The 24,555-nt window shown below is 53.3% G+C and overlaps 1 protein-coding gene across 1 annotated transcript; it reads left to right on the top strand.

Annotated features, from left to right (window-relative positions):
• The first annotated feature begins 214 nt into the window (after positions 1-214).
• Positions 215-24,395, top strand: LOC122368446 (collagen alpha-5(IV) chain-like). Its single transcript, XM_043342380.1, has 22 exons — positions 215-387; positions 8,612-8,848; positions 9,140-9,257; positions 9,612-9,715; positions 10,945-11,007; positions 11,458-11,615; positions 11,858-12,555; positions 12,853-13,014; positions 13,477-13,638; positions 13,955-14,142; positions 14,735-14,862; positions 15,013-15,122; positions 15,376-15,569; positions 15,917-16,123; positions 16,441-16,729; positions 16,964-17,328; positions 17,697-17,895; positions 18,147-18,750; positions 18,975-19,585; positions 19,913-20,090; positions 23,057-23,171; positions 23,427-24,395. The coding sequence occupies exons 1-22, from the start codon at positions 301-303 to the stop codon at positions 23,745-23,747; spliced, it is 5,298 nt and encodes a 1,765-aa protein (XP_043198315.1). The 5' UTR covers positions 215-300; the 3' UTR covers positions 23,748-24,395.
• Positions 24,396-24,555: the final 160 nt, after the last annotated feature.

Below are 24,555 nucleotides of genomic sequence, written 5' to 3'. Positions count from 1 at the left end.
AAAATAGTGCACCACAAAAACGGGAATACGTGCTAAATTTAGTCGCACATTCTGCCAAAGACATGAGGTTTTGCTGTAGAGGCTAATTCTCACCACATTGGTGCAGTTTGCTGAGGTGATGGTGAAAATTATGCGTGTAAGCCCCGCCCCCTGACGCCCGCTGGTGGCGGTGCGCGGGTGCGGGGCAGCGCGTCGGCCGTGCTCCAGTCGGGGGTCGGAGCGTCGGGAGGAGCGCGCGCCCACAGCCGCTCGGCCGGCCCGGAATGCTCCGATTCTGAGCAGTCCGCCGCAGCGATCACCATGGCTGGAGCGAGGAGGGCGGCCAGCCGCTGCCTGCTGCCCGCCGCGCTGGTTCTGTTCGCGCTCCTGACATCCTCCGACGCGGCGGTAAGTGATAACGGCACGAGGAAATTCCCAGGTTCCTTTTACGGTAAAGAACTTGTGTCCTTAGCCTGTTTATGTCCCCGGTACTAATTGCTTAGACGGTGTGGAAGCCTTCGACCATCAACTCCCTCAAACGGCACGCTCATTTGCTGTGTCATTTCTTAAAATATCTTTGTGTTTGATTCGTAAGCGATCCATTCTTATTACCATCTTTGCCTATGATATTTCATTTATGTTCAGTTTATTCGTCATTATCATCTATCAATTATAATTTTGCCTTTCCCTTCATTTGCACAATTTTTCCTTCGCAAATGTCGACCATGTTTAGTGAGCGCTGGGACGGCTCGCTCGGGCGGCGCTCGCGGTTTCTCGCACCCTGTTCGGAGCCGAAGTACCGCCGCTCTCAAGGCGCAGAGGCGGTGACGGGGGCGCCACCGTCGCTCCGAAGCCGACCCCGAACAACTGGGCACCCCACACCACCGCCATCTGTCGGTGCGACGGTGAAACTGACCCCCGGGTGGAGCGATATGGCGGCGACCGAACTCCGCGGCGGACTCGGCCGTGACGGAGGTCCTGGAATGAGATCACAGGCTTTTGGGGCATGTTTTCATTAATCACCAGTGTTGCGGATCGGATGAAGATGATGCCGCCCACACTGCCCCACACGACGCCGCTGAAGCGATCGCGATGAGCTCAGTGCACTCTTATTCAGTTGTTCGACAAATTGGTTAAACTTAGAAAAATGTCCTCCAAAGTGCATGAGTCGCCTGAAGACGCGTACTGGTACGCGATATCATCATCAGGCGACAAACCATTTGTCAGCCAAGTGACGGACGTGTTTTCCGCCGTCCGATATCGGCCGTCCCGGCAGCCGCCGTCGTATTGCCTGGGAGGGTAGACTGTGCCGCGCGACACGAGAGCGCTGCGGCACAGCATCGCCGCAAACAATGGGCTCAACTAGCGCTGCGTATCAAATTGCCCATGCGACAAAAACACCGTACCGAATACCGACAATAGAAGAACTATCACATGCAGTAACTTTTGGACTTTCGCAACAGCTTTCCAGTTTTTTTTTAGGTTGTGGATGATAAAATGAGCGGTTAGCTGGATCAAAATTATCTCTCTGTAACGCAGATGCGTTACATTTTTTCATCTTTCATGCTGAACTGCAAGCTGTGCCACAAGCTGAAACGCGGCCATCTGCGAGTACCGCACAGACACCGTCAGCCGGCTAAATCGGCTGTGATACCCTCTCTCCGTCCCAGCTGGCGTCCACACAGACGGCGCAGTCGGCTCTGACAAACAGGGGTCCTCTATAGATGACCACCCCACTTCATGAGAACCCGGATCTGAAGCCAACAAATAGCATACCGAAACGCGCCATTCTGCCAGCCTCGAGCCATTAATCAGTTTAGCCTTTGGAAAACAAGGCTCTGTCCCACGCTCGGCACCCCGCCAGAGAACAAGGAGAGGGGAGTGCAGACCGGCCCTGATTTGAACCAAAACAAGAAAGGGGAGCGGAGACCGACCCGGGTTGTACGAAAACAGGATGAAATGGAACTCGGTCGCCAACGACAAAATATAGGACATCTGGCCGGACCTGACTTCAAAACAAGGGGAGCAGAGGGCCAGGCCCGCCACCTGGCGCCTCAGGCGCCGTGAGCGCCGGCGGCGAATTCCACCCGGTCGCTGCGTGAAAGGGTGCGACTGCCATGGCCGGAGGGGAACCGAACTTTGTCAGCAAATCACGAACTTTCGAGGGCGGAGCCGAGTGCAGCTTCTGAGAATGGAGGACGGAGATTGGACAAGGTGATGCTGCCCGGCCCTCTGAAGTATGACGTCATCAGAAGTATAAGTTGATGAAACGGAACTGAAAAGCTCTCTCGGACGACGCATTCCGCGCTCTCTGGCGCTCTCTTGGACGACGGATCCCACGCCGCTCTTCGCTCTCGGCTCACATCTGACACCGTGGACAGCCCACGAGAGACCAGCGGCTGGCATCACGGCGCCGGCGGCGGCTCCGGCCGCCTGGCCGGGCGCTGGACGGACACGACCATCATGTCAGCGACTCCATCTCAAGTAAGGTCACGCGGTGAACACGGGTGCGCACCTAGTCCCTAAATCCTTCGAGTAACCCCCCCCCCCTCGTTACTGCTATGTGAGCCACATTATATTCCCTTTTTGGTGTCGTCCGCAATATTTTAGGCCATTCAGTTTAGGTAGTTCATTTTATTTTGGGGACATTCAGTCTAGGTAGCTTAATTTAACGGTCCGATTTCAGTCAATTATTTAACTATGGGCGTGGTGCGGGACGCGTGCCGACGTGGAGTGGACCCTCGTCCGGCGCCCGTGGTGATTAAGGCGGACGGAGGGGATTATGCACCGTGGGGAGTCGGGAAAGGGACGGGCGGCCGACGCGACTTTGTACCGCACCGCGCGGCGTGTGAGTTCCAATTGCTGGACGGCCTGGTCCCAGAACGCTTCGTAAAATTTAGCATGTAAAGGAATGAAAAGCGTTGTGTCAGGGAGAATGTAAATAAATGGGACTTGTAAATATCGTAACACGAGTGTGACAAGTGATGAAGGGCAGGGACCGGAGGATAGAACATAACAGGCCATATGCCAGCCACACAGTCGGGAAAGCGGTCGTTTTCAAGGTGTCTGGCTCGTCACAGTAATTTACAACGATCAGTTTTCTTTATCTGCTTATTTTACACAGTACACAATTACCAGGATTCTACACGCACAGTGGACCTAACCCAACTTGTCTCATACTGGTGGGTTCCACTGGTTGATTTCCGAGGGCTGCTAAGGCGGCTGACCTATTTCCTGCTATACCACATTCCAAGTTCCTTGACATGGCTCGTACCAGTGGATTCCTGGTAGGGGAAAGTGGGGTAAGACGGTCAAGGTAGGTAAGACGGGCACCCCCTCTGCAGACCAAACCAATAGCGCTACGAGCGAGAAAAATTAGGACCAGAATAGCCTTTCCCACTACACACCGCCATTGAAGTCTGGTGAATTTGTGTTCGGTCAATAATCTTTTATTTTGATTTCTTTAAAACACTCATTTCATTGAAAACATTCATAATGTATTGTGCAAGCTTTTGTGTGCAGCACTATAGAGTTAAAAACTGGCAATCACTTGTGGCACACTCATATGCCTCCAGTGTTCATTCACCGCGGATTTGCTTTGTCTGCATCAAATTGTCCACAGAGAAAAATCGTGCTGAACTTCTGACATTGAGTTTGGGGTAAGACGGGCAACTATGAATCCGATGGGTCTGTAATGGTAAAAATATTTTTGTTGCTGTAGGAAAAAAGAAGCATTTCTGATAAGAATATGTTCGATTCCGATACTCACAGACATGTTAGCAATATTCCTTCGGCACAGTTTATTCTCGAATAATGAATGTGAAAAACGGCTCTACATGGCTTCTGAACTAGGGCCTATATACGAGTATACGCCTTCTGCACGAATCTCGTATACTGCCATTTCCGAAGCACTTGAGACCAACGAGCGACTGTATCAATGCGGCTAATCTCGGGCATTTGCTGCGAGCTGTGCTGGTCGGTGAAAGAAGCTGGCCGTCTTGCCCTACCCATGTGACCGTCTTACCCCATGGAGTGGGGTAAGATGGGTTTTTGCAAGGTTTTGCAAAAATAGCTGCAGTTTATTTGTTGAGTCAGGTCTAAGTCTCATCTTCTGGCAAATGGAAGTAAAATGTCTGTAAAAGGTTTTCACTCAGTTTCCCGTTTCTATGATGTTTCTAACCGGCCGAAAAATGGCTCCAAAGTTAAGGTGCCCGTCTTACCCCACTTTCCCCTACTCTTTCCTTATCAAATTATCAAACGGCTAATTACAAAGATTCTACACGCACACTGGACCTAACCGAACGCATTTCACACTGGTGGGTTCCACTGGTTGCTTCCAAGTGCTGCTGAGGCGGCTAACCTATTTCCTACGTCACCATATTCCGAAATTCCTTGACATAGCCCGTACCAGTGGATTCCTGGTACTAATTCCTCATCAAATCATTCAACAGTTCGAATACAAAGATTCTGCAAGCATACTGGACCTAACCGAATTCGTTTTATACTGGTGGGTTCCACTGGTTGATTTCCAAGTGCTGCTGAGGCGGCTAACCTATTTCCCACGTCACCATATTCCGAAATTCCTTGACATAGCCCGTACCAGTGGATTCCTGGTACTAATTCCTTATCAAATCATTCAACAGTTCGAATACAAAGATTCTGCAAGCATACTGGACCTAACCGAACGCATTTCACACTGGTGGGTTCCACTGGTTGCTTCCAAGTGCTGCTGAGGCGGCTAACCTATTTCCCACGTCACCATATTCCGAAATTCCTTGACATAGCCCGTACCAGTGGATTCCTGGTACTAATTCCTCATCAAATCATTCAACAGTTCGAATACAAAGATTCTGCAAGCATACTGGACCTAACCGAATTCGTTTTATACTGGTGGGTTCCACTGGTTGATTTCCAAGTGCTGCTGAGGCGGCTAACCTATTTCCTACGTCACCATATTCCAAAGCTCCATGACATAGCCCGTGCCAGTGGATTCCTGGTACTATTTCCTCGTCAAATTATCCAACGGTTCGAATACAAGGACTGTGCACGCACATTGGACCTAACCGAACGCATTGTACACTGGTGGGTTCCACTGGTTGAATTCCATGTGCTGCTGAGGCGGCTAACCCATTTCCTACCTTACCATATCCCAAGTGTCCTTGACATAGCCCGTGCCAGTGGATTCCTGGTACTACCTCCTAAGCAATTCACCAATGTCCCGCACACAAGCACCACGCATATACAAAGTCGCACCTGTCCAATTGCATAATCATCTGATGAATAGGGATTGCGGAACCGGGGAGATAGATGATGCACGTCACGCCCCTGTGCGTGGAAAGTCCACCGACGCGGCTACGGGTTAGGAGGGAGATGAGAAGCGAGTGAAATGGAAGAAGACTGTACACGTAGAGGAATCGGATTTCCTGAATGAAGCTCAGCTCGGATAGACCCCACTTAAATAGTAGGCCTCGCTTGGGTAAGCCCTGGATACGTGCAATAAGTCGCGAAGTGAAGGGAAAGGATGAGAGCGAGTTGAGGATCGATTATTGAGGATGAGTGCATAGCCGACGAAGGCTAATCCGTTCGGTTGCCGGCGCGGGCCCCATAAAGCCGTGGCTATACGGAGACGATGCAGGCAGCCCGGAGGGACCTAGTGACCCCGCCCGGTTTTAAAAGATAGGTTAGGTCCGCTATCGGTCCATTGAGTGATCAGCGCAGGATGACATTCGATAAGCGACGTAGGTAGTTTCGGAGATGGTTAGGACCCCAGGCGTCCCAGCGAGGAGACGTATGCCGCCGGTTAAGTAATGTCCCGCGAAGAAACGTGTGATGCTGCAGGACGGGGGTGAACATTAAATACCAAAGCATGCGAGTCGGGTGATCGCGGTAAGTCGGTGCTGGCCACCCCGCTGTTAGTCGATTTACTCCGGCCGTGCAGCGGTCATTTCGGATAGGTCTGTGACGACAGCTTAACTACCAGCAACGGATAGATAGGGCTTCGGGCACCTATAACGCTGGTAGTCGTGGATTGTGTGAAGCCAACGGAGGCTAACCCGTTCGGTCGCCGGTGCTGTTTCAAAAGCCGTGGCTATACGGAGACGATGCAGGCAGCCCGGACGGACCTAGTTACCCAGCCCGGTTTCAAAGTTTAGATAAGCCCACCGCGGGCCGTGGTACGCTTAGTTTTCGTTTTTTTTTTATAGGCAATTTGGCATAACTGGTAGTCATGGATTCGTGTAAAGCCGACGAACGACTAATCCCTTTCGGTCGCCGGGGGCTGGCCCGAAAACCGCGGCTATACGGAGACGACGCAGGCAGCCCGGACGGACCTTAGTTACCCAGCCCCGGTCTCAAATTTCAAATAAGTCCCCCACGGAAACCGGACTACACAGTGTCCTGCGAGCCGTAGTCTCGGAACCGCTGGCCGAAGGACATTTATGTTTTTTGTGTAGGTAGTTCGACATGGCGATGGGATGGACCGCAATAAGTCACGTAAGGCGAGGGTCGAGTGCCGAAATCTGTGGTGGGTCGTATCTCTAATTGTGTAGCGTGAGCATTATGAAGCGTTTGTCTGATGTACGGAACATTGTGGTTATGAAGGGATAATGGTTAAATGAAATTGAAGGCCAATGACTCGATAACGACTTTGCGCGCGCCCTAGCACCACCGGGGGAAGTTAGGAAAAAGGGGAGGGACCGGAGATGGTCAGCTCTGGTAAATTACGAGGTATAAGTGGACGAATGGCAGGGTTATAAGGGGATGGATAAATGGACGAATGATTGATACATATATCTGGTGGGAGATGACCCTCAAGCTAGGAAGGGCGCTGTTGTTTGAGAGTGGGACCTTGGGTTATGTAGAGTTGAGTTCTTATTTCATTGTGATCAAGGTTATTATGTTATCATTTATTATCATCCCATTCCCTAACCCTGGCCTATGTGTTTCCGATGATTGATCGCCCCGGAAAGATAGAGTCAGAGTCGGAACGGGTTCGTGAAGGGGCTGGACAAAGAGATGGGCTTCTAGGAGCGCACCGACGGAGCGCTCTTGCTCTCTATCTCTACAAGAAGACACTGCCCGGTTAGCCCCGCAACGCCGCGAAACCCCGCTACATCTCTCCTGAGTCTTCATATACATCCAGGATTTGCCACGGGAACATAACTGCGCTGTAAATATGAACGGAAGAGGAAATACCCGCAAAAAATGACCGGCCCAAGACATAGTCCAGATGCCGGCGAGTGGTGCAGCGGACCTACCTATTTATCCAGACTAAATAGCTAAAAATGAGGTCACCCTCGGCTTTGCGACACGGAGCGCTCCTGTGTCGGTCGGTCTCATTCATCGCAATGTCACCAAGGCAGTTTGTCATCGTCTCAAGGACATCTGCTTGCACGCAAACAATTTGTTCGCTCCGCTTGCAGCTAAGTGGCGCTGCAATAGCAGCCATCTTCAGGCAGGCATCTCAGCAAGAGACTTTTGCAACGTCAGCATGCTAGGCCTATCAGAGTTGAGAGCGAGGAGCGAGAAAATGATCACTGCGATCATGTAGGCACTTCAGTGCACGTTTTCTGAAATATGGAGCGCACCAAGATACAAGATGCAAGCTTGCTCATACAAAACAAAATGAATACGGAAATCAACACCCAGTTTTCTACCTATTTTTCCCACGAGTTGCGACAAACTAATGCATCAAAAACTCGGTGATAACCGTCATCTCATGGCATCACCGCCGACATTTGGCGGCCTCGCCGAGAGGCGTTCCGTCCTGACTCCGGGAATGTTCCGCGGCCGTTTGCCGCGCTATGTCGGAGCGGCGGCGCGGCGCGGCGCAGTGCGGGCAGCCCAGTGTTTACACAGACGACGCCCAGGGCTGGCGGCGACCAGGACCGGCGGCTCAGCTCAGAGGACACGCCGGACGCGGCTATCTGGGCCTGCACGTGCGTCATGGCCGCCTCGTCAGGGCGTCACAGCGGGGCGTCACGGCGGGCCGTCACAGCGGGGCGTCACAGCGGGGCGTCAAATAACGGCCAGACGGCACGGGAGGGTGGCGCACCAGCAGCGTGACAGAACACGCAATATTGATTTATTTGCTATGTCAGTCTTCTACTTCATTTGTTAGGTAGCTGGATGTAAAAGGAACAAACGGATTAGCGATGAATTGTTCTATTATTTTCTGGTAAATAATAGAACGTAATAATAGAAGAAGAAGAAGAAGAAGAAGAAGAAGAAGAAGTAATAATAGAAGTAAAGCGGCCCTGGTGGCGCAGTTGGTTAAGGCGTCGACCCGCGGTGCGGGCGGTGCCGGATTCGGGTTCGATTCCCGGTTCCGCCCGTTCCGCGGGCGTCGTCCCCGGCTGTGTCACCAGGTGTGGGGTAGGCTCCCACTTCAGCCGTAGCCTGGGGGGTGGGGGAACGAGGGCCAGGAGGAGGAGGAGCCCTCCTGTAAATGGGCCACAAGTGCCCGTTGGAGGGAGGCCTGAATAAAAAAAAATCAATTTCATTTAAAGTTATATGCTAGGATAATGCGCTTTGTAAATATCCGTGTACTTGCAGTATCTGACCAAAATTATATGAACAACCTACACAAATTACTGATCTAATCTAACAACATCTCCTCCTCCTTCCGTTTCAGGCATGCAAGGGCTGCGTGGTGCAGAACTGCATCTGCGAGGGGGAGAAGGGCTATGTGGGCAACCCGGGCATCCCTGGCCTGCAGGGCTCGCAGGGCTTTCCGGGCGACATAGGCGTGGAGGGCCCTCCCGGCCCGTCCGGGATGAAGGGCTCGCGGGGCGACGAGGGAGCCCAGGGCACCAAGGGCGACCGAGGCAAGCCGGGAGTGGTCGGCTTCCCCGGAGCGCCCGGCATCTTGGTGAGTAGACGAGCCGCTCGGGATCAATGACATGTTTTATAAACTTATTTTAAAAAAAAAAACGCAATAAAGGGTGCGTCTGCGACGTAGTAATGAAATTTCAGTTATTCATGTAATCAATATTCATTGCAGTCCATCGTCATACAGTTGGACCGCACAACAATTTACATTGAATGTTATCACACTTCTCAACTGTATTATAATTACTTTCTTTCTTATAATTACTTTCCTACAGTCAACAACTCCCGAGGTCCGTGTCGTCACCGTGCAGCTCTGCGCTGCGTTTCACAGGGTCTTCCCGGAGACGTCGGCAGCCGCGGAGCCCTCGGCTTCCCGGGCTGTAACGGCACGGACGGCCAGCCGGGCCTGCCGGGTCTGCCTGGTCTGAGCGGACCCCGCGGTCAGCCAGGTCAGTCACGTGACCAATGGTCAGACCGGTCAGAGCAACGCGCCGGTGGTGATGCGGATCGGTTAGGACGACAGTATTGAGAAAGAAATCCTGAGGAATGCATATGTATTTGCTGGATATTTATCTCCACTCATAATGCCTGGATTCCTTTATACTTCTACTCACAAGTTTTTTTTTAACAGGTATAAGTGGCATTTCTTGTGTTAAAAAGGCGTTGCAATATTAAAATCGCAATTATCGTATTGCAGTACGTGGGAACTATCGACACTGCTCTTCCCTGTGCTGCACTCCCTGCTCATGACAGATCTCATGTTGATCTGTCCCGCTGACCACTCACCCCGCTCCTCCCGACAGGCCCGGACGGTCTGCCGGGCCCAAGAGGTGACCCGGGAGACGGCGGGGTGAACTCAGTGGGGGTGAAGGGAGACGCCGGGTCCACCGGTCGGCCCGGCATCGACGTGAGTACACCGCCGGCTGTCGGGGTAGGCCGGGCAGTATAGGGGAGAGTGGGGCAAAGCGGCCACCCTAACGTTTCTAACGATGCCGACGCTTGATTTTTAAACTTGGAAAGATTCTTTCTATACCAATGTGATCCCTATTAAATTGTCTTTTATTCCAATTGCGTTTCATTTCCAAAGGCGTTCACATAATGGGAGATATTGACAAAACTTTAAACCTATAGCATATTGGCCACTTTGCCCCATCCCTGAGGCAAAGCGGCCACTGGCGACTTCTCAAGTCCCGATATGAGAAACAGAATAGTTGCCTCATGCACGACTAGGGTATTTGATGGTGACAAGGTTTAAGGGAAGATGGATGTTTACTTTGTTATCTTCCCACCTATTGCTAAACAAAGAAAGAATTTTCTTGGAAAAACATTTAATTGCATAATTTGGTAACTCATGTAACCGAAAAGTGACCAAGATGAATGCATGACGACACATTTGAATGTAAATAATGTTTTTATCCAGATGGAAACAACTTATGGCCAATTGGGGGCTGGCCACTTTGCCCCGGCCGCTTTGCCCCGCGCTACCGTCCGAGACAAAAATATTCCAGCTCAGCTATTAGTGGGGTAAAAAGCATTAAAATTGGTAGAAGGCATGTACGATAACCACGCAATGCATGGACAAAAACGCTTATAAAAATTCCAAACGGTTATGGAATAAAATAACATTTAAAAATTGTAAACATAATTGGTAACCTGGCAAGAAATGCTTTTCCGTGTTTCACAGAACAATGGCGATGGGCCTGAAACCCCGGTCTGGCTCATTCGAACGACCGCAAAGAGAAGTATAATTGGAAATCATAAATTGGAACTGACGCCAGCTGTGGAGGGCTAAAACGATGGATGGCCGCTTTGCCCCGGGTGGCCGCTTTGCCCCGGGTGGCCGCTTTGCCCCACTCTCCCCTACTTAGTGGTACCCTATACGGCAGCACACCACCCCGCAGAGCAGACCGGACAGTAGACCTGCGGCGGATGTTGCACTCTCAAAACATGTCACGTCTTCAAAGAAACTACTTACTTGCCCATATGATTATTACTTTTAAAGGACTAGACTATTATCATTCGATTATGTGTGATCAAACGTTCACCCGGAATTGAATGTAGCTGGTTGTCATGGCGAATAGAACTTGGAGCGAACGTGAGTTTCTGAGAACATGAGCTCCTCCTGTCTGCCTACAGGGCCTGCCTGGTCTGCCGGGACCGAAGGGATACTTCGGATACCCCGGCGATCAGGGGGAGAGGGTAAGTGCACAGCTACATACCTACCTTGGTGTGATCTTGCAACAATCGGCAAGATCAATATAATCATCCCTTTTTGTTGCTCGTTATTATTTGGTTAATCAGCATGCTGCGGCGTAAACTCCTCTGATTTCATATATGTAGGCGCATAAACCTCTGTACAGAAGTCTATGGTAGGCGTGGTAACGAACAGAGAAGTTACATGATGTCCATTATCTTCTAATCCTGCTTCTCTTATTATCCCTACATTTGTTGCTTATCACGCTCATATTTTTTTCTTTAGATATTTGATGTATTTACAGACATTTAGATACTTGGTTGTATGTTTTGATTTTGACAAAAAAGATTATCTTCTGCCTATGTCTCCCGAAACCACTTATCATTTTATCTTTCTGACACGACGGTTGTCTGTAATTCCTCCTATTTCTGACACGAGTGCTGCCTGTTCCCCAGGGCTTCCCGGGCCCGCTGGGCCTCCCCGGCCCTAAGGGTGAGAGAGGTAATGAGAAGCGGGGTCCTCCAGGCCCCAAGGGTCAGCAAGGAGAGCCCGGACCCCCGGGACCCGGTTACAATGACAACACATTGGTCTCGCCGGAGGAGGCGTACGCTGGGTGAGACAAAAAGCAGCATGTCGCAACCAGGATCATGTGCTTGACTTCCTTTTTGTCTTGTGATGTGCTTATCTCATTTGGGGATCACCTCAAGAATGTAAAACTATACTTGCCGCGCTCAGTTGATTACAAAAAGCTTTAAGCAGCTAGCATGAGTGAATGCTAGGTAGCCCACACATGTTAAGAAGCTATTTGCTTCGTTTGCTTGCTTCTTGTCCCAACAGTTGTTTTGGTTTCAACAGGGGTCCACCCGGCTATATCGGAGCCAGGGGACAGCCGGGTGAAAAGGGCCCGGACGGCCCGCCGGGCCTGGACGGAGCTCGGGGCCTGCAGGGCCCTCCCGGCAACAAGGGAGTGCGAGGAATTCCCGGCGATATCGGACGGCCCGGCAAGCAAGGCCGCACCGGTCAGGCCGGCCCGTACGGAGAAAAGGGCTTCAAGGGTGCTCCCGGCTACCAGGGTCGGGACGGCGCGCCGGGGTTGGACGGGCCGCTCGGCGAGCCCGGCCAGCCCGGCCAGCCGGGACCCCAGGGACGGATCGGACCCAAGGGCGAATACGACCCGGTCATCGCCCAGTCGATGAAGGGCTCCCGCGGCGGTCAGGGCGACCCCGGTCTGGTGGGTCCTAAGGGTGACCCGGGTCTGCCGGGTCGGCCCGGTCTGCTCGGTCAGCCGGGCTACTCGGGCGCGCCGGGCCCGGACGGACCGCCCGGCCGGCGCGGCCGGCCCGGCCTGGTCATCCCCGGCGAGCCGGGCGAGGACGGCCTGTCGGGCCCGCCGGGCCCGGCCGGACCCACCGGGCCGCTCGGAGAGGCCGGCTTCCCGGGCCAGCCCGGCTCGCCCGGTGAGACGGTGGTCGGCCCGATGGGACGGGACGGCATCCCCGGCCGGCCGGCGCTGGACGGACTTCCCGGAGACAGAGGAGATCCCGGATTCCCAGGTCAGTGCCGCTGGTGACAGCCCAATAATTGTAAACTCTGAAATCTGAATTATGCAGAGCAAGCGATAAAATGTGATATGAATGAGAATATGTATACTGTATAGCGTTGATCAGCGAATTTGCCTTAGATGACTGCGTACTTTCTGGTGGGACTGGATAATATACTTCCTGACGTTTGCTTGACAGACTGAGCGAAAAAAGAGCAACGGTCAAGGATGATAATGCATCAATGCACATGACAAACTAGGGTGAACATAGCTATCAAGTATTTAACTCCCTTTTGTGTACGATCCTCAGGTCGGAAGGGCCAGCCGGGTATCGGAGTGGCCAAGACTGGACCGAAAGGCGAGCCTGGTCGGCCCGGAGTGCCCGGAATTCCGGGACAGCCCGGACTAGACGGCAACCCCGGACTGCCCGGACTGAAAGGATTGCCCGGAGACGACTGTCTGCCGCAGACCTGTGAGTCGAACAGTATACATTCAAAACAGTTCCAGGTGTTTAACGAGTGCGTCAGCACGGCGTCTGACTGCCTGGAACCGGCTGCTTGAACGGCCGCGATAAGCGGGAGCCTTGCGGCACAGCATACCTTCAGGCGTGTACGGTAGTGACATCTAGCGGCAGGAACGCTATTAGGCTCTTCGCTCGCCTGACGCTCAATGAAGCTCCTTTGTCGGGCTGTTTGTGACACTTTCTTATCGATTTGTCAGAGCCTGTCTTGACAAAGCAGCCTGTGGAGAACAATAACAGTAGATAAAACAATCAAATTGACTTATTTTGGGATGTTAAGTCGGACTCGATTGAACCAAATTATACTGTGGTTGCAGCTTGCCGTTGCGGTAATGGCAAGTGATGGACCATGTTGACTGTTAGCCAATGCCTACCTAATGAAATTTGGTGACGTTTACCCTCCCCCTCCCGCAGTCTCGCCGTGTCGGAAGGGTGACATGGGCGACCGCGGTCGGCCGGGTCTGGTCGGCGTCCAGGGCCCGCTGGGACCCGTGGGCCCGCCTGGTCTGCCCGGCAGACCCGGTCTGGCCGGCCTGCAGGGATTCCCGGGTTTGGATGGTCTGCCCGGTGCAGCAGGTGAGAGAATGGTAGTGCAACACTAGTATAAACGCAGCGCGCAGATGGCTATCATTGATGGAATACATGTGAATCGTATCACGAAACAACAGATAAATAACTGCACTCTCCATCCCATTTCAATATCAAGGTTTCCATTCAAATATCACCTTCAATAGCGGAGCCATTGAGAAAAACATGAAAGGCAACAAATTCAATTGCAGCGAGCTGCAATGCAACGTTTTCACGTTGTTATTCCAGACGAAAGATACGGCAGTCGGTAGCCAAAGCAGAGCAACTCCCCGCCCCTCCCGTTCACCCGCCGCCATTGTCGCAGGCCTGGCCGGTCGGCCCGGAGCGCCGGGAGCGTCGGGTCGGGTCATCTACCCGCCGAGCGGGGCTCTGAAGGGTCAGAAGGGCGAGGCTGGCCGGCCCGGCGATGATGGTCTGCCCGGGACGGAAGGTCGCCCGGGACCGGAGGGGACCCCGGGACTGCCCGGCTTCGACGGACTCAAAGGATTCCCGGTGAGCGCAGCTAAGGAGATATAGAGAAGGGTGTGGTAATTATCTGTGTAACAACTTTCTGATTTTGCCCCAATTTGATTGGTTTTAGTACACCTACATCTTGATGTTATGTCTAAGAATATGAATAAGCATTATAAACACAAGTTTGCTGATTATTAAAAATTTCTTTTTTAATGCAATAACAATGAAATATTAATTGCTTAGCATCGTATTTGAGACTGATGATGATGTTCTGAATTCTTCCTTTTCACGCTTCAAAGCCGAGGATATGTAGGTAAGGTGATAACCATTTATTGGCAAAGGCATGGTATTAATTACTGGAGATAAAAGTATGACATACTTCAGGTAATTAGTATCAGCTCGAACGTGTGTGACAGTAAACCATTTATTGGCAAAGGCAGGGTATTAATTAGTGGAGATAAAAGTATGACATACTATAGGTAATTGTGTATCAGCTCGAACGTGTGTGACAGTAAATGTCAGTCAATCGCTGATGACTCAGACTGACCCACTGCCTCCCCTCAGGGTAAACACGGCGGTGAACCAGACTAACCCATTTGTCGGCCCGTGTTAACCCCCCGGCTTCCCTCAGGGTGAATACGGTGACCAGGGCCCCGCCGGTCGAGACGGGCTGGACGGCGCGCCCGGACGGCCAGGACTGGACGCCGACGAGAGTCTGCTGCCCTCGCTCAAGGGCGACAAGGGCTTCGAGGGATTCAGGTGAGGTCTGGTCATATTGAATTGCAGAAGGATCGACAATGGGTCGTAACGTACACTTTTGCATTGGTGTGTGCCAAACCGTCACCTTTACAGCGTATTTCTATGAATTTATCTGACTGCCAATGTTGTAATCACCCGCGTTATTTACAGAGGAGCGATCGGAGAGAGCGGCGAGCCGGGACCACCAGGAGAGCCGGGAGATGTGAACCAGAACCTGGTGCTTGGCGACTCGGGACCGCCCGGAGACACCGGACTGCAGGGTACGGAGTACAGGCGTCCGGTGTGTGTGTGTGTTGTGTGGTCTCGTGACTCCAGGGTACGGATTACACTGTCTGATATGTGGTGTGGGGCGGGCTGGAATCCGACCACTGAGCACCTCTGATCTTGAGCATATGATTTTATACCACTGAAGCTAGATTTTTCGTGCCTCAGCATTAGAAAATGTTATGCAAACGTTATCAGTGTAAAACTGATAATCATATGCGCCCTCTAACCCTCTACTATGGTCTACAGGTCTGCCCGGTCTGCCGGGTCTCAAGGGATTCGAGGGCGAGCCTGGCGTGCCTGGTCAGCGAGGGATGCCCGGCTTCCCGGGCAGCTCACAGCGCGGTGAACAGGGCATCAAGGGCTATCCGGGCATGCCCGGAGACCGGGGCCCTGCCGGAGCTCCCGGCCTGCCAGGGGCGCCCGGACTCGATGGGTTGCGGGTGAGTCAAAGCGGTTAAAAGTGCGGGTGCGTCGAAGGGAGAGCAGTGAACTAAGGATGTTGTGGACGAACTAAGAAATGACTATATCGAGAGACGGGGAAATATGAGTGGAACGTTGAGTTGAGAGTTGAGAGGCGAGCGCGACATGTTTCTGTGAGTTTGTGGATTTAAGGCCAGGTGATGGAAATGTTACAGTGTTTACCGCATCGAAAGTTAGTAAAGAAGGAAATACCAGTAAAGGGGTTCTAATTGATTCATCTGCTTCGATAGGGAGACGAATGAAACTTGCATAACTTGCTATGGGCTGTGCCTTGGCGCTGATTGTGATTATCCTCCTCTGCTCGCAGGGCCTGGACGGCAGGAAGGGAGCGCAGGGTGACGACGGCCGGCCGATCCTTCCCGGCCGTCCCGGCGAGCCCGGTCTGCCCGGTCTGCCCGGAGAGCCCGGTCTGCGGGGTCTGGACGGTCTGCCGGGCCCGCCGGGACCGCGCGGGCCCACCGGTCAGGACGGAGAGAAGGGAGCGCCCGGCTTCAGCGGGCGGCCCGGCCGACCGGTGAGAACCTACACATGTCGACTAGTGGTATCAGAATCACTGGAGCGGCCTCGCTGACTATGCTGTACATCACTTTGCTGCGAATATTTCTGGAAGTTAACGCCCAGCAAAACATTACAAGGTGCTGCTAAAATGTAGATTTCATAAACATTGTTTATATTGTGTTGTATCGCAGCGGAGCTAGCATAAACCATAAAATACGACTTTATCACTTGTCCATTTCACTGGCATCAGTGCGGAGCTGATGATACTTTCCATGCGTCGTGTATTCATAAATACGTCAAGCCTACCCGTCTGACAGCCTCTCCCGCTCTCAGGGACCGCGTGGCCCGCCCGGAGACAGCGTGCCCGGTCGGCCCGGCTTCCCCGGCCTCAAGGGCGAACGGGGCCTGCCGGGCATGTTCGGCTCCCCCGGCCTCCCCGGCAATGACGGCGTGCCCGGCGGCCCCGGCATGAAGGGTCTGCCAGGAGACTTTGGCCTGGACGGGCTGCGCGGAATGGACGGGGAGCCGGGCAGGTTTGGACAACCGGGCCGGCCCGGAACGCCCGGAAGGCCCGGCCTCGACGGATTCAAGGGAGAGAGAGGAGACGATATTTTGCAGCCAGGTGAGAGAGGGGCGAAGAGAGAGAGAGAGAGAGAGAGAGAGAGAGAGAGAGAGAGAGAGAGAGAGAGAGAGAGAGAGGGAGAAAGAGAAATAGGAAAAGCAAAAGCACAAACGAACTTATCATGCTCACCCTTCTTGCTTGTCACTCTTGTGTTGATCTGATTGATCAAATTGTATGTTTCCTTTAGTTCTCACTCCTGCTACTTCTGTCAATATCTGGCCGGCCGTTTCTCAGGTCCTGCCGGAGAGAAGGGTGCCGACGGCCGACCCGGCTACCCAGGACCTCCCGGCGACCGCGGAGAGGAGGGCAAGGCCGGTGCGCCCGGCCCGGACGGCCTGCCCGGCGAGCAGGGCCGGCGCGGCGACTACGGTCCGCCGGGCGTGGCCGGGCCGCCGGGAGACGACTCGCCGCGCGGTCTGAAGGGTGACGCCGGTCCGCCGGGCCTGGACGGCCTGCCCGGCCGGCCGGGGCTCACAGGGCCGGTCGGCGACCCCGGCCAGCGCGGCGAGCCCGGAGAGGGCGTGCCAGGTCTGCCCGGAGAGGCCGGCCAGCCCGGCGACCAGGGCCGGCCCGGAGGATTTGGAGCGCCTGGACTGCCGGTCAGTGGAGGCGGGGGGAGGGACTGGGAGTGCCAATGCAGGGGCAGCGACACGAACATAATAAAAAAAAATGGGAAGACAGTGGGTCGAATAAGTTTGCACGCACGCTGTAGCATGCAGAAGTGCAGTTGCCAAAATGGCCTGAATATTTTTGAAAAGAGATTGCAGCTGACCATTTAAATTACATAGAAACTAGATTTGCCTTTGATCTCGCATTTTGCTCTTTCAGACCCTCCGCTTCAGCGTAATACTGACATTGTAAGCTATGTAGGGGTTAATAACACACCCGCCCACTTGGATAACTTCCGCATTAGTTTCCCATTATGAACAGTCTCTCCATGTTATAACCCCTCGCCACTCTTCCCCAGGGCGAGCCGGGAGACTACGGACTGCCCGGCCCGAAGGGGTCGCTGGGGGAGGTCGGATTCCCCGGCCAGCCAGGCAGGGCCGGTCGGCCTGGCCTCGACGGCTTCAAGGGAGAGCGGGGAGACGCTGGCGACTTCGGCGCCGACGGTGCCGTCGGCCTGCCCGGCATGAGCGGAGAACCGGGAAGGATGGGACGCATGGGTAAGTGTTGCCGAAATTATTTACTTGAGAAATAAAAGAAAAACAAACTTAACAACTGACTAAACTTAGTTGTACCTGTATTTTCGTTCGTAGTAAAGTGAATGAAAGGTTAAGTTAACCCAACAAAATAAATGCAGTTTTTCAATTAGTGACAGGGCAAATTTCCTCACTACAAATTCCAGCAGAATATCTGAATGTTACTTGATCATTTCATTATTGCATCCATCACTGAGCGCACCCGTCTGTCTCAGGAATGCCTGGTGAGCCCGGTCCGGTTGGTGCCATCGGTCCGACCGGTACACCGGGCCGGCCGGGATCAGTCGGGGACCTGGGCGCTCCCGGCTTCCCGGGCCTGGCCGGCTTCCAGGGCGACCAGGGTCCGCCGGGCCCCGCCGGCGGTGTAGGTCAGAGCGGACCGCCGGGCTCCGCCGGGCCGGCCGGACTGCCCGGCGCCATCGGCGAGCCCGGCGCGTCCGGACCGGAGGGCAGCCCCGGCCTGCCGGGCGCGCCCGGAATGCCCGGAGACCCGGGCCCGGCCGGACCGCGCGGAGCGATCGTGGCTGGCGAGCGCGGGGAGCAGGGTCGAGCCGGCATTGACGGCGGTCCCGGCGTGCCCGGCGGTCCGGGCCAGAAGGGGGCGCCGGGCGAGTACGGTCCGTCCGGGCTGCCGGGCAGGGACGGACCGCCCGGCGGCACGGTGCCCGGTCAGAAGGGCGGGCCGGGCAGTCCCGGACAGCCCGGCCTGCAGGGCCGCCGCGGACTGGACGGCCTGCCCGGAGAGCCCGGCAAGGCTGGAGCCGACGGGCTCCCGGGCCTGCCCGGAGACGACGGATACGACGGCTTCCCCGGAGCAGTGTGAGTATGGTGCATCCCACTTCCGAACTTTGAACAGGTAATGGCTCTGAGAGCTTTTTTAAATCAAATTATGCGCAATTTGATAAAAATATTTCGTCTTATAAGCTTTTCGTTATAGTACTTTCCTCATTAATAGCTTTGATGAAAAATAATTGATGAATTATCTAATCATCTCAGACTGTGCACAGTGCAATAACTGACAATGTATGGGGTTCGTGTTGCAGGGGTCTGCGCGGTGACCGTGGCCGGCCCGGTCCGTCGGGTCGCGATGGTCTGCCCGGAGACAAGGGAGAGCGCGGGCTGGCCGGCCGGCCTGGTCTGGACGGTTTGCCAGGGCTGGACGGCCTGTCCGGCTTCCCTGGCCAGGCCGGTCCGCCGGGCTTCGCCGGACAGCCGGGACCGAAGGGTCTGCCCGGTGACCTGGCCTCGTTCGGCCTGAAGGGTCTGCCGGGCGATCCCGGCCCCCCTGGCCTCGCCGGCTTCCGCGGCAGCCCGGGACGCATGGGCAAACCGGGCCCGGACGGCTTCCCTGGCTTGGACGGAGACGCGGGCCGCGACGGCGCCAGGGGCCGGCCGGGCCTGCCCGGCGCCAAGGGCATGATGGGGGTGCAGGGCCTGGACGGCTTCCCGGGTCCATCGGGACGCGTGGGCCGGCCGGGCCTGCCGGGAGAGCCGGCGCGCGCCGGGCCCCCGCCGCGGCCGCGTGGCTTCCACTTCACCCGGCACAGCCAGACGACGTCGCTGCCGCGCTGTCCGCCCGGCTCAGTCCGACTCTGGGACGGCTTCTCGCTGCTGCATGTCACCGGAAACTCCAAGGCCCACGGCGCCGACCTCGGTTAGTAGCCAGTACCGGCCAGCGACACAGCACAGGCCATACAACAGCAGTTTCATGAACGAACGTTAGTCACCGGTAGCGCTTCATAAGTATTCGAAATCGAATGATTTTTTGTGTTGATTCTATATGCATAAGCTCTTGTACCTTGGTAGTAAGAGATCATACTTTTATCGTGCCTATAGGCTGAGGTCAACCAGCTTACACATCGTCCAGAACTTATCTATTTCATCTTCAAACTCCTTTTATGAAAACAAATTGCTGAAAACACGACGAGAATCTGTATTCTCTATCGAGCGTAGGGAGGTGACGTGCTTTCTCCTCCACCAGGCACACCTGGCTCGTGCATGCGCAAGTTCTCCACGATGCCATACCTGTTCTGCAACATCAACAACCAGTGCGAGTACGCCCAGCGCAACGACTACAGCTACTGGCTGAGCACGCCGGAGCCCATGCCCATGATGATGACGCCCATCCGAGGTCGAGACATCCAGTCCTACATCTCCAGGTGGGAAACCGAGGCGATCGCTGTGCTTCTTATTCCGTGACTCGTCAGGCTGTGCCGCACTACATACCTGTCTGGTAGGCTGCGCCGCAGTGCACACCTGTCCTGTTAGGCTGTGCCGCACTACATGCCTGTCCTGGTAGGCTATTCCGCAGTGCACATCAGTCCTGGTAGGCTGCGCCGCAGCACAAGTCTGTCCTGGTAGGCTGTGCCGCAGTGGACTTCTGTCCTGGTAGGCTGTTCCGCACTACAAGTCTGCCCTGGTAGGCTGTGCCGCAATGCACATCTGTCCTGGTAGGCTATACAACAGCTCGCATCATCGCGCCGGTGAGAAAAGTTGTGTCTGTTTCAGATGTACGGTGTGCTAGCCCGCGTCCGTGTTTCAACTATGTAGGGTAGGGTGGGGTAATTTGAACATGTGGATTGTGGGGCAATTTGAACATAGTGTGAAAAACTCAAAATTACGGAAAATCCATAAACGGCATGACAATAAGACCAATGAGGGAAATAATCGTAACTAAAAGGGCTATCATATGAACAGGGTTTAAAGTTTCAGGGAATGAAGATGTTGACGCACACTGTAAAAAATCAATTTCGAAAGTAAAAACGCCTAAAAGCAGGTCATTGCAACTACATTGCAGCGCAAATTCTTGCATTGCTAGCGCCTAATACGCAACGGCACGGCTTTTGTTGTACAATGACCTGATCAGTGCCTTCAATCCAAGAAATTTGCTTTTGAAACCTGTTTTTAAATATGGCAAAGTAACTTTAACCCGCGCCGTGCTGGGGGGGGGCGTTTTTACGCCCCCCCTCAGGTTTTTCGCGAATATCTCAAAAACGGCGGCGCGCAGCGCCGCCGTTTTTGGTACACGTGTTCCTACATCATTTCCGCACATGTTGTGAAAATTTCAGACCTAGGCCGTTCAAGGTCAGGTCACCAGGTCACGTCAAGTGACCTTACCTCAGAAAAAGTTCAAAGGCTCGCTATAGCTACACCGACTGAACGATCACTTTGAAACTTTCAGCGATTGATATGAGTAACAGTATGTATAAAATGTATATCTCGGATTTTTGATATCTGTGACCTAAGGTCAGGTCAATTTTGCGACCTCTCCATTATAAGTCAATGGGAGAAAATTGAAATGCGCCTCTTTTGGACGAATATCGTTCAAAACGCTCTCAAACATCGGTTCATAGGTAAACATGACACACTGAATAGGAAAAATGCACCTGTGACCCCTCTGTGTGCCCCTGAGGTCATCTCAGGTCATGAACGGTCGCCAGCAGTTTTTTGGCTATAACTTTTGATAGAGACGTGCTAGAGCGGTGAAAACACGTCAGATGTGTTCAGCTCGACGATACGGATCGACTGATATGCAACATGACCCTTTTCGGTCAGGTCATGACCTTGACCTGAGGTCAAATTTTCAAAATGACCTTTCAAGGTCAACAAATAGTTCATTCGACGCGTCTCGACGAGAGGAACACGATGCTGGCAAAAGTAATGTCGTGGCGCTTATGAGTCAAAAGTTATTGACGAAAAAACGTTTTTCGTAAAAACGGCTATTTTTGGAGTTTTTGCCCTCTGGAGGCTAAACCGTTGACCTGAGGTCAAATCTGAGAACATTATTCAGAAAGGTCTGTAAAAGGGCTATCGAATGCGCTTTTCCGCGGCGCTGTAGCTCTATCGGTTCCCGAGATAGCCATTGGCAGTTTCCAAAATGTTGAAATAGTCAACATTTTACCTTTGGTGACCTCTGGTGACCTGACCTTTGACCTGACCCAAAAAATGACCGAAGTGTTTTCGTCCTTATTTTTGACGCTCTTTCGATTGCCGCTTACCGCGTGTCGCTACGTGGCCCAGGAGCCGAGTTAGACGGGGGGCGTGAAAACGCCCCCCCCCCCCCAGCACTCGGCGGAAAGTTCAGGCCACCAGCACGGCGCGGGTTAAGCGTGGGGTAATTTGAACATAGTGTGAGATTTTCAATGAAGACAGGGATAGCTCCGAAAAAACAACGCTCCCAGTTTTTTTTGCCAATATTTTCGACCCAAAGCAGTAGCAGATTAGTGATGCCAGTTTTAATAAAATTTACGTCTAATACCGTCTAATGTCCGGCATTTTCGTTGAGATTTCCGTCTAAAAATGTTAAAGTCAGCCATTTGTCCAAATATGTCCGAAAATTACACATTAATCAACATTCAAAACTTTCATTTAAATTGTTTATAATGTAATTTTACCAGCCGAAAAAAGTGTTCATTATATTGATAGCTTGACAAGCTTTCCATTCCCCAATAAATGTTATGCACGATTACTTTATAAAAAGCACTGAAGTGTAGCAAGCCATCGTCCAATGTTGTCCAGTCTGTTACCTTTGTCCAACCAATTCTGAATTGGACATTGGACATAATCAGAACTCCAAATGTCCTGGTTTCGATTGGCACCACTATAACAGATGCAGTAAGGTTGGGAGAGTTTTTATCTAACAAAAATGATAGACGTTCTGTTAATTGAAGAGAGGCAAATTCTGTCAACTGACTGGTGTGCAGCGTGCAGACAGTGATACTCTGCAACTGTTATTTTTGTTGTTGTGCTGATTTTTCAAGTGAAGGTATGTTTAGAATTGTTCTGCCTATTTGTTTATGAGTCAAACAGCATCGGTGCTGGCGAGACTATCGTTTTTATGACAGGTAAAGGCAGTATGTTCAAATTACCCCACGGTGGGGCAATTTGAACACGCCGTGACTTGGTGGAGAAGTGAGGCTATGCTATTCAAGGTATGCTCGGCTCGTCCAAAAATGAGGCTTGCATGGTGAAAGCAAGTGACACTTGCGCTACTGAAGCAGTTTTTCTTCATCCAGGGATGAGCTGGAATTTGGTACAACGGTGAAGCCTTAAAAATATGTTCAAATTACCCCACACTACCCTATGCAGTGTGGTGACTATGTCTGTTTCTCTGTCTGTGTTTCAGGTGCTCGGTGTGCGAGTCACAGACCATGGTGATCGCCATCCATAGTCAGAGCATGGATGTCCCCGAGTGTCCAGAGGAATGGGAGAGCATGTGGATCGGATACTCGTTCCTTATGGTAAGAGGACAATCACTCAGCAATTTTCCTCCAGTAAAGAACAGCCTTAACTGATGAGAAAATGGTAGATCATATATTTTTGGAAACAATGCAGAGACATATATGAAGGATCAATCGTCAATTCTTCAATTAGCCACATTACGCTCAGCTGGGCCTCACCAATATGATTTCTCGTCTCTAGCACATACACACTTTCAAGACGGCGGCCTGAGTGACTCTGTTGATCCGCATGTGACCTCCCCGCTCCCTCCCCAGCACACTGACGCCGGGGCCGAGGGCGGCGGCCAGTCACTGGTCTCCCCGGGCTCCTGTCTGGAGGACTTCCGACCGACTCCGTTCATCGAGTGTCACGGCCACGGCCGGTGCAACTACTTCACCACCGCCTTCTCCTACTGGCTGGCGACCGTCGACGACTTCCAGCAGTTCCGCAAGCCCGAACAGCAGACGCTCAAGGCCGGTAACCTGCGCTCCCGGGTGTCGCGGTGTGCCGTGTGCCGTCGCCGGCAGCCGCCGGACAGCCGCCAGCCGCCGCCGGACAGCCGTCAGCCGCCCTTCGTGTTCCCAGGAGCCGTGTAAGCGGTGGCGCGCTGGTCCCGCCGCCGACCAACGCTTCAGCTTGTTGTGATATAATCCGAGCGAACGCGCCCGGCGGCGCAGGGTCGCTAACGTCAGCGGTGATCGAGAAACGATGTCAAAGTTGGGCAAGGAACAGATGTGACGGTGTCGAGCTCTGGCCGGCGCCGCGACCGGAGCGACTCTTCGGCGCCGTGTGGGATGGGTGATGTTCGCTGATGTTCGCTGATGTTTGCTGCTGTCAGAGAGGCGCGTTCGTCGCCTGCTGTCACTGCCGCCGCCGGCCCGGACGCGAGACTGTTCCGACCTCAGAGTAGAGCCATGTCGTTGCCGTTTGCCGGACTAGCTACCACTGCCACAGAGAGACCGTTCATTGTTGGTCCGTTCGCGTACCGCGGGCCGTCGGAAACCGTCGTCGGAAGCTGAGAGAATGTCGTGCGATGTCAGGTCGGCTTGACGGGCGAGTCACTCGCCCGCGGCCTCGCTGAATCCAATTGGTGCTCGTCTAGTCTTGGTGGATACTGTGCTACTCATAAGGTGAACTCCATGTGAGCCAAGACGCGACGTAGGAAGTGTAGAGCTTATGCTATGCTGTAAGGAGACTAGCATGTTCAGATCGGTCGGATATCCTAATACAACGAACGGCTTACACATCTAGCTTGATTTGATTCGTGTTCCGAAAGGATATCGTGGTAGATGACGAAAAGATTCTAGGAGGAGCCCAATAGATGCGAGCGATAATTTTTTTTTTTTTTTCACGATGGCGTTAACGTACGAGTTCTCTTACGCTTTAGTAGGCGCTTAACAACAT

Source organism: Amphibalanus amphitrite, unplaced genomic scaffold, assembly GCF_019059575.1.
Source record: "Amphibalanus amphitrite isolate SeventyFive unplaced genomic scaffold, NRLGWU_Aamphi_draft 000948F_arrow, whole genome shotgun sequence".
Lineage (NCBI taxonomy): Eukaryota > Metazoa > Arthropoda > Thecostraca > Balanomorpha > Balanidae > Amphibalanus > Amphibalanus amphitrite.
The sequence above is the reverse complement of the archived record's forward strand: the minus strand, read 5'-3'. Positions and strand labels throughout refer to the sequence as shown.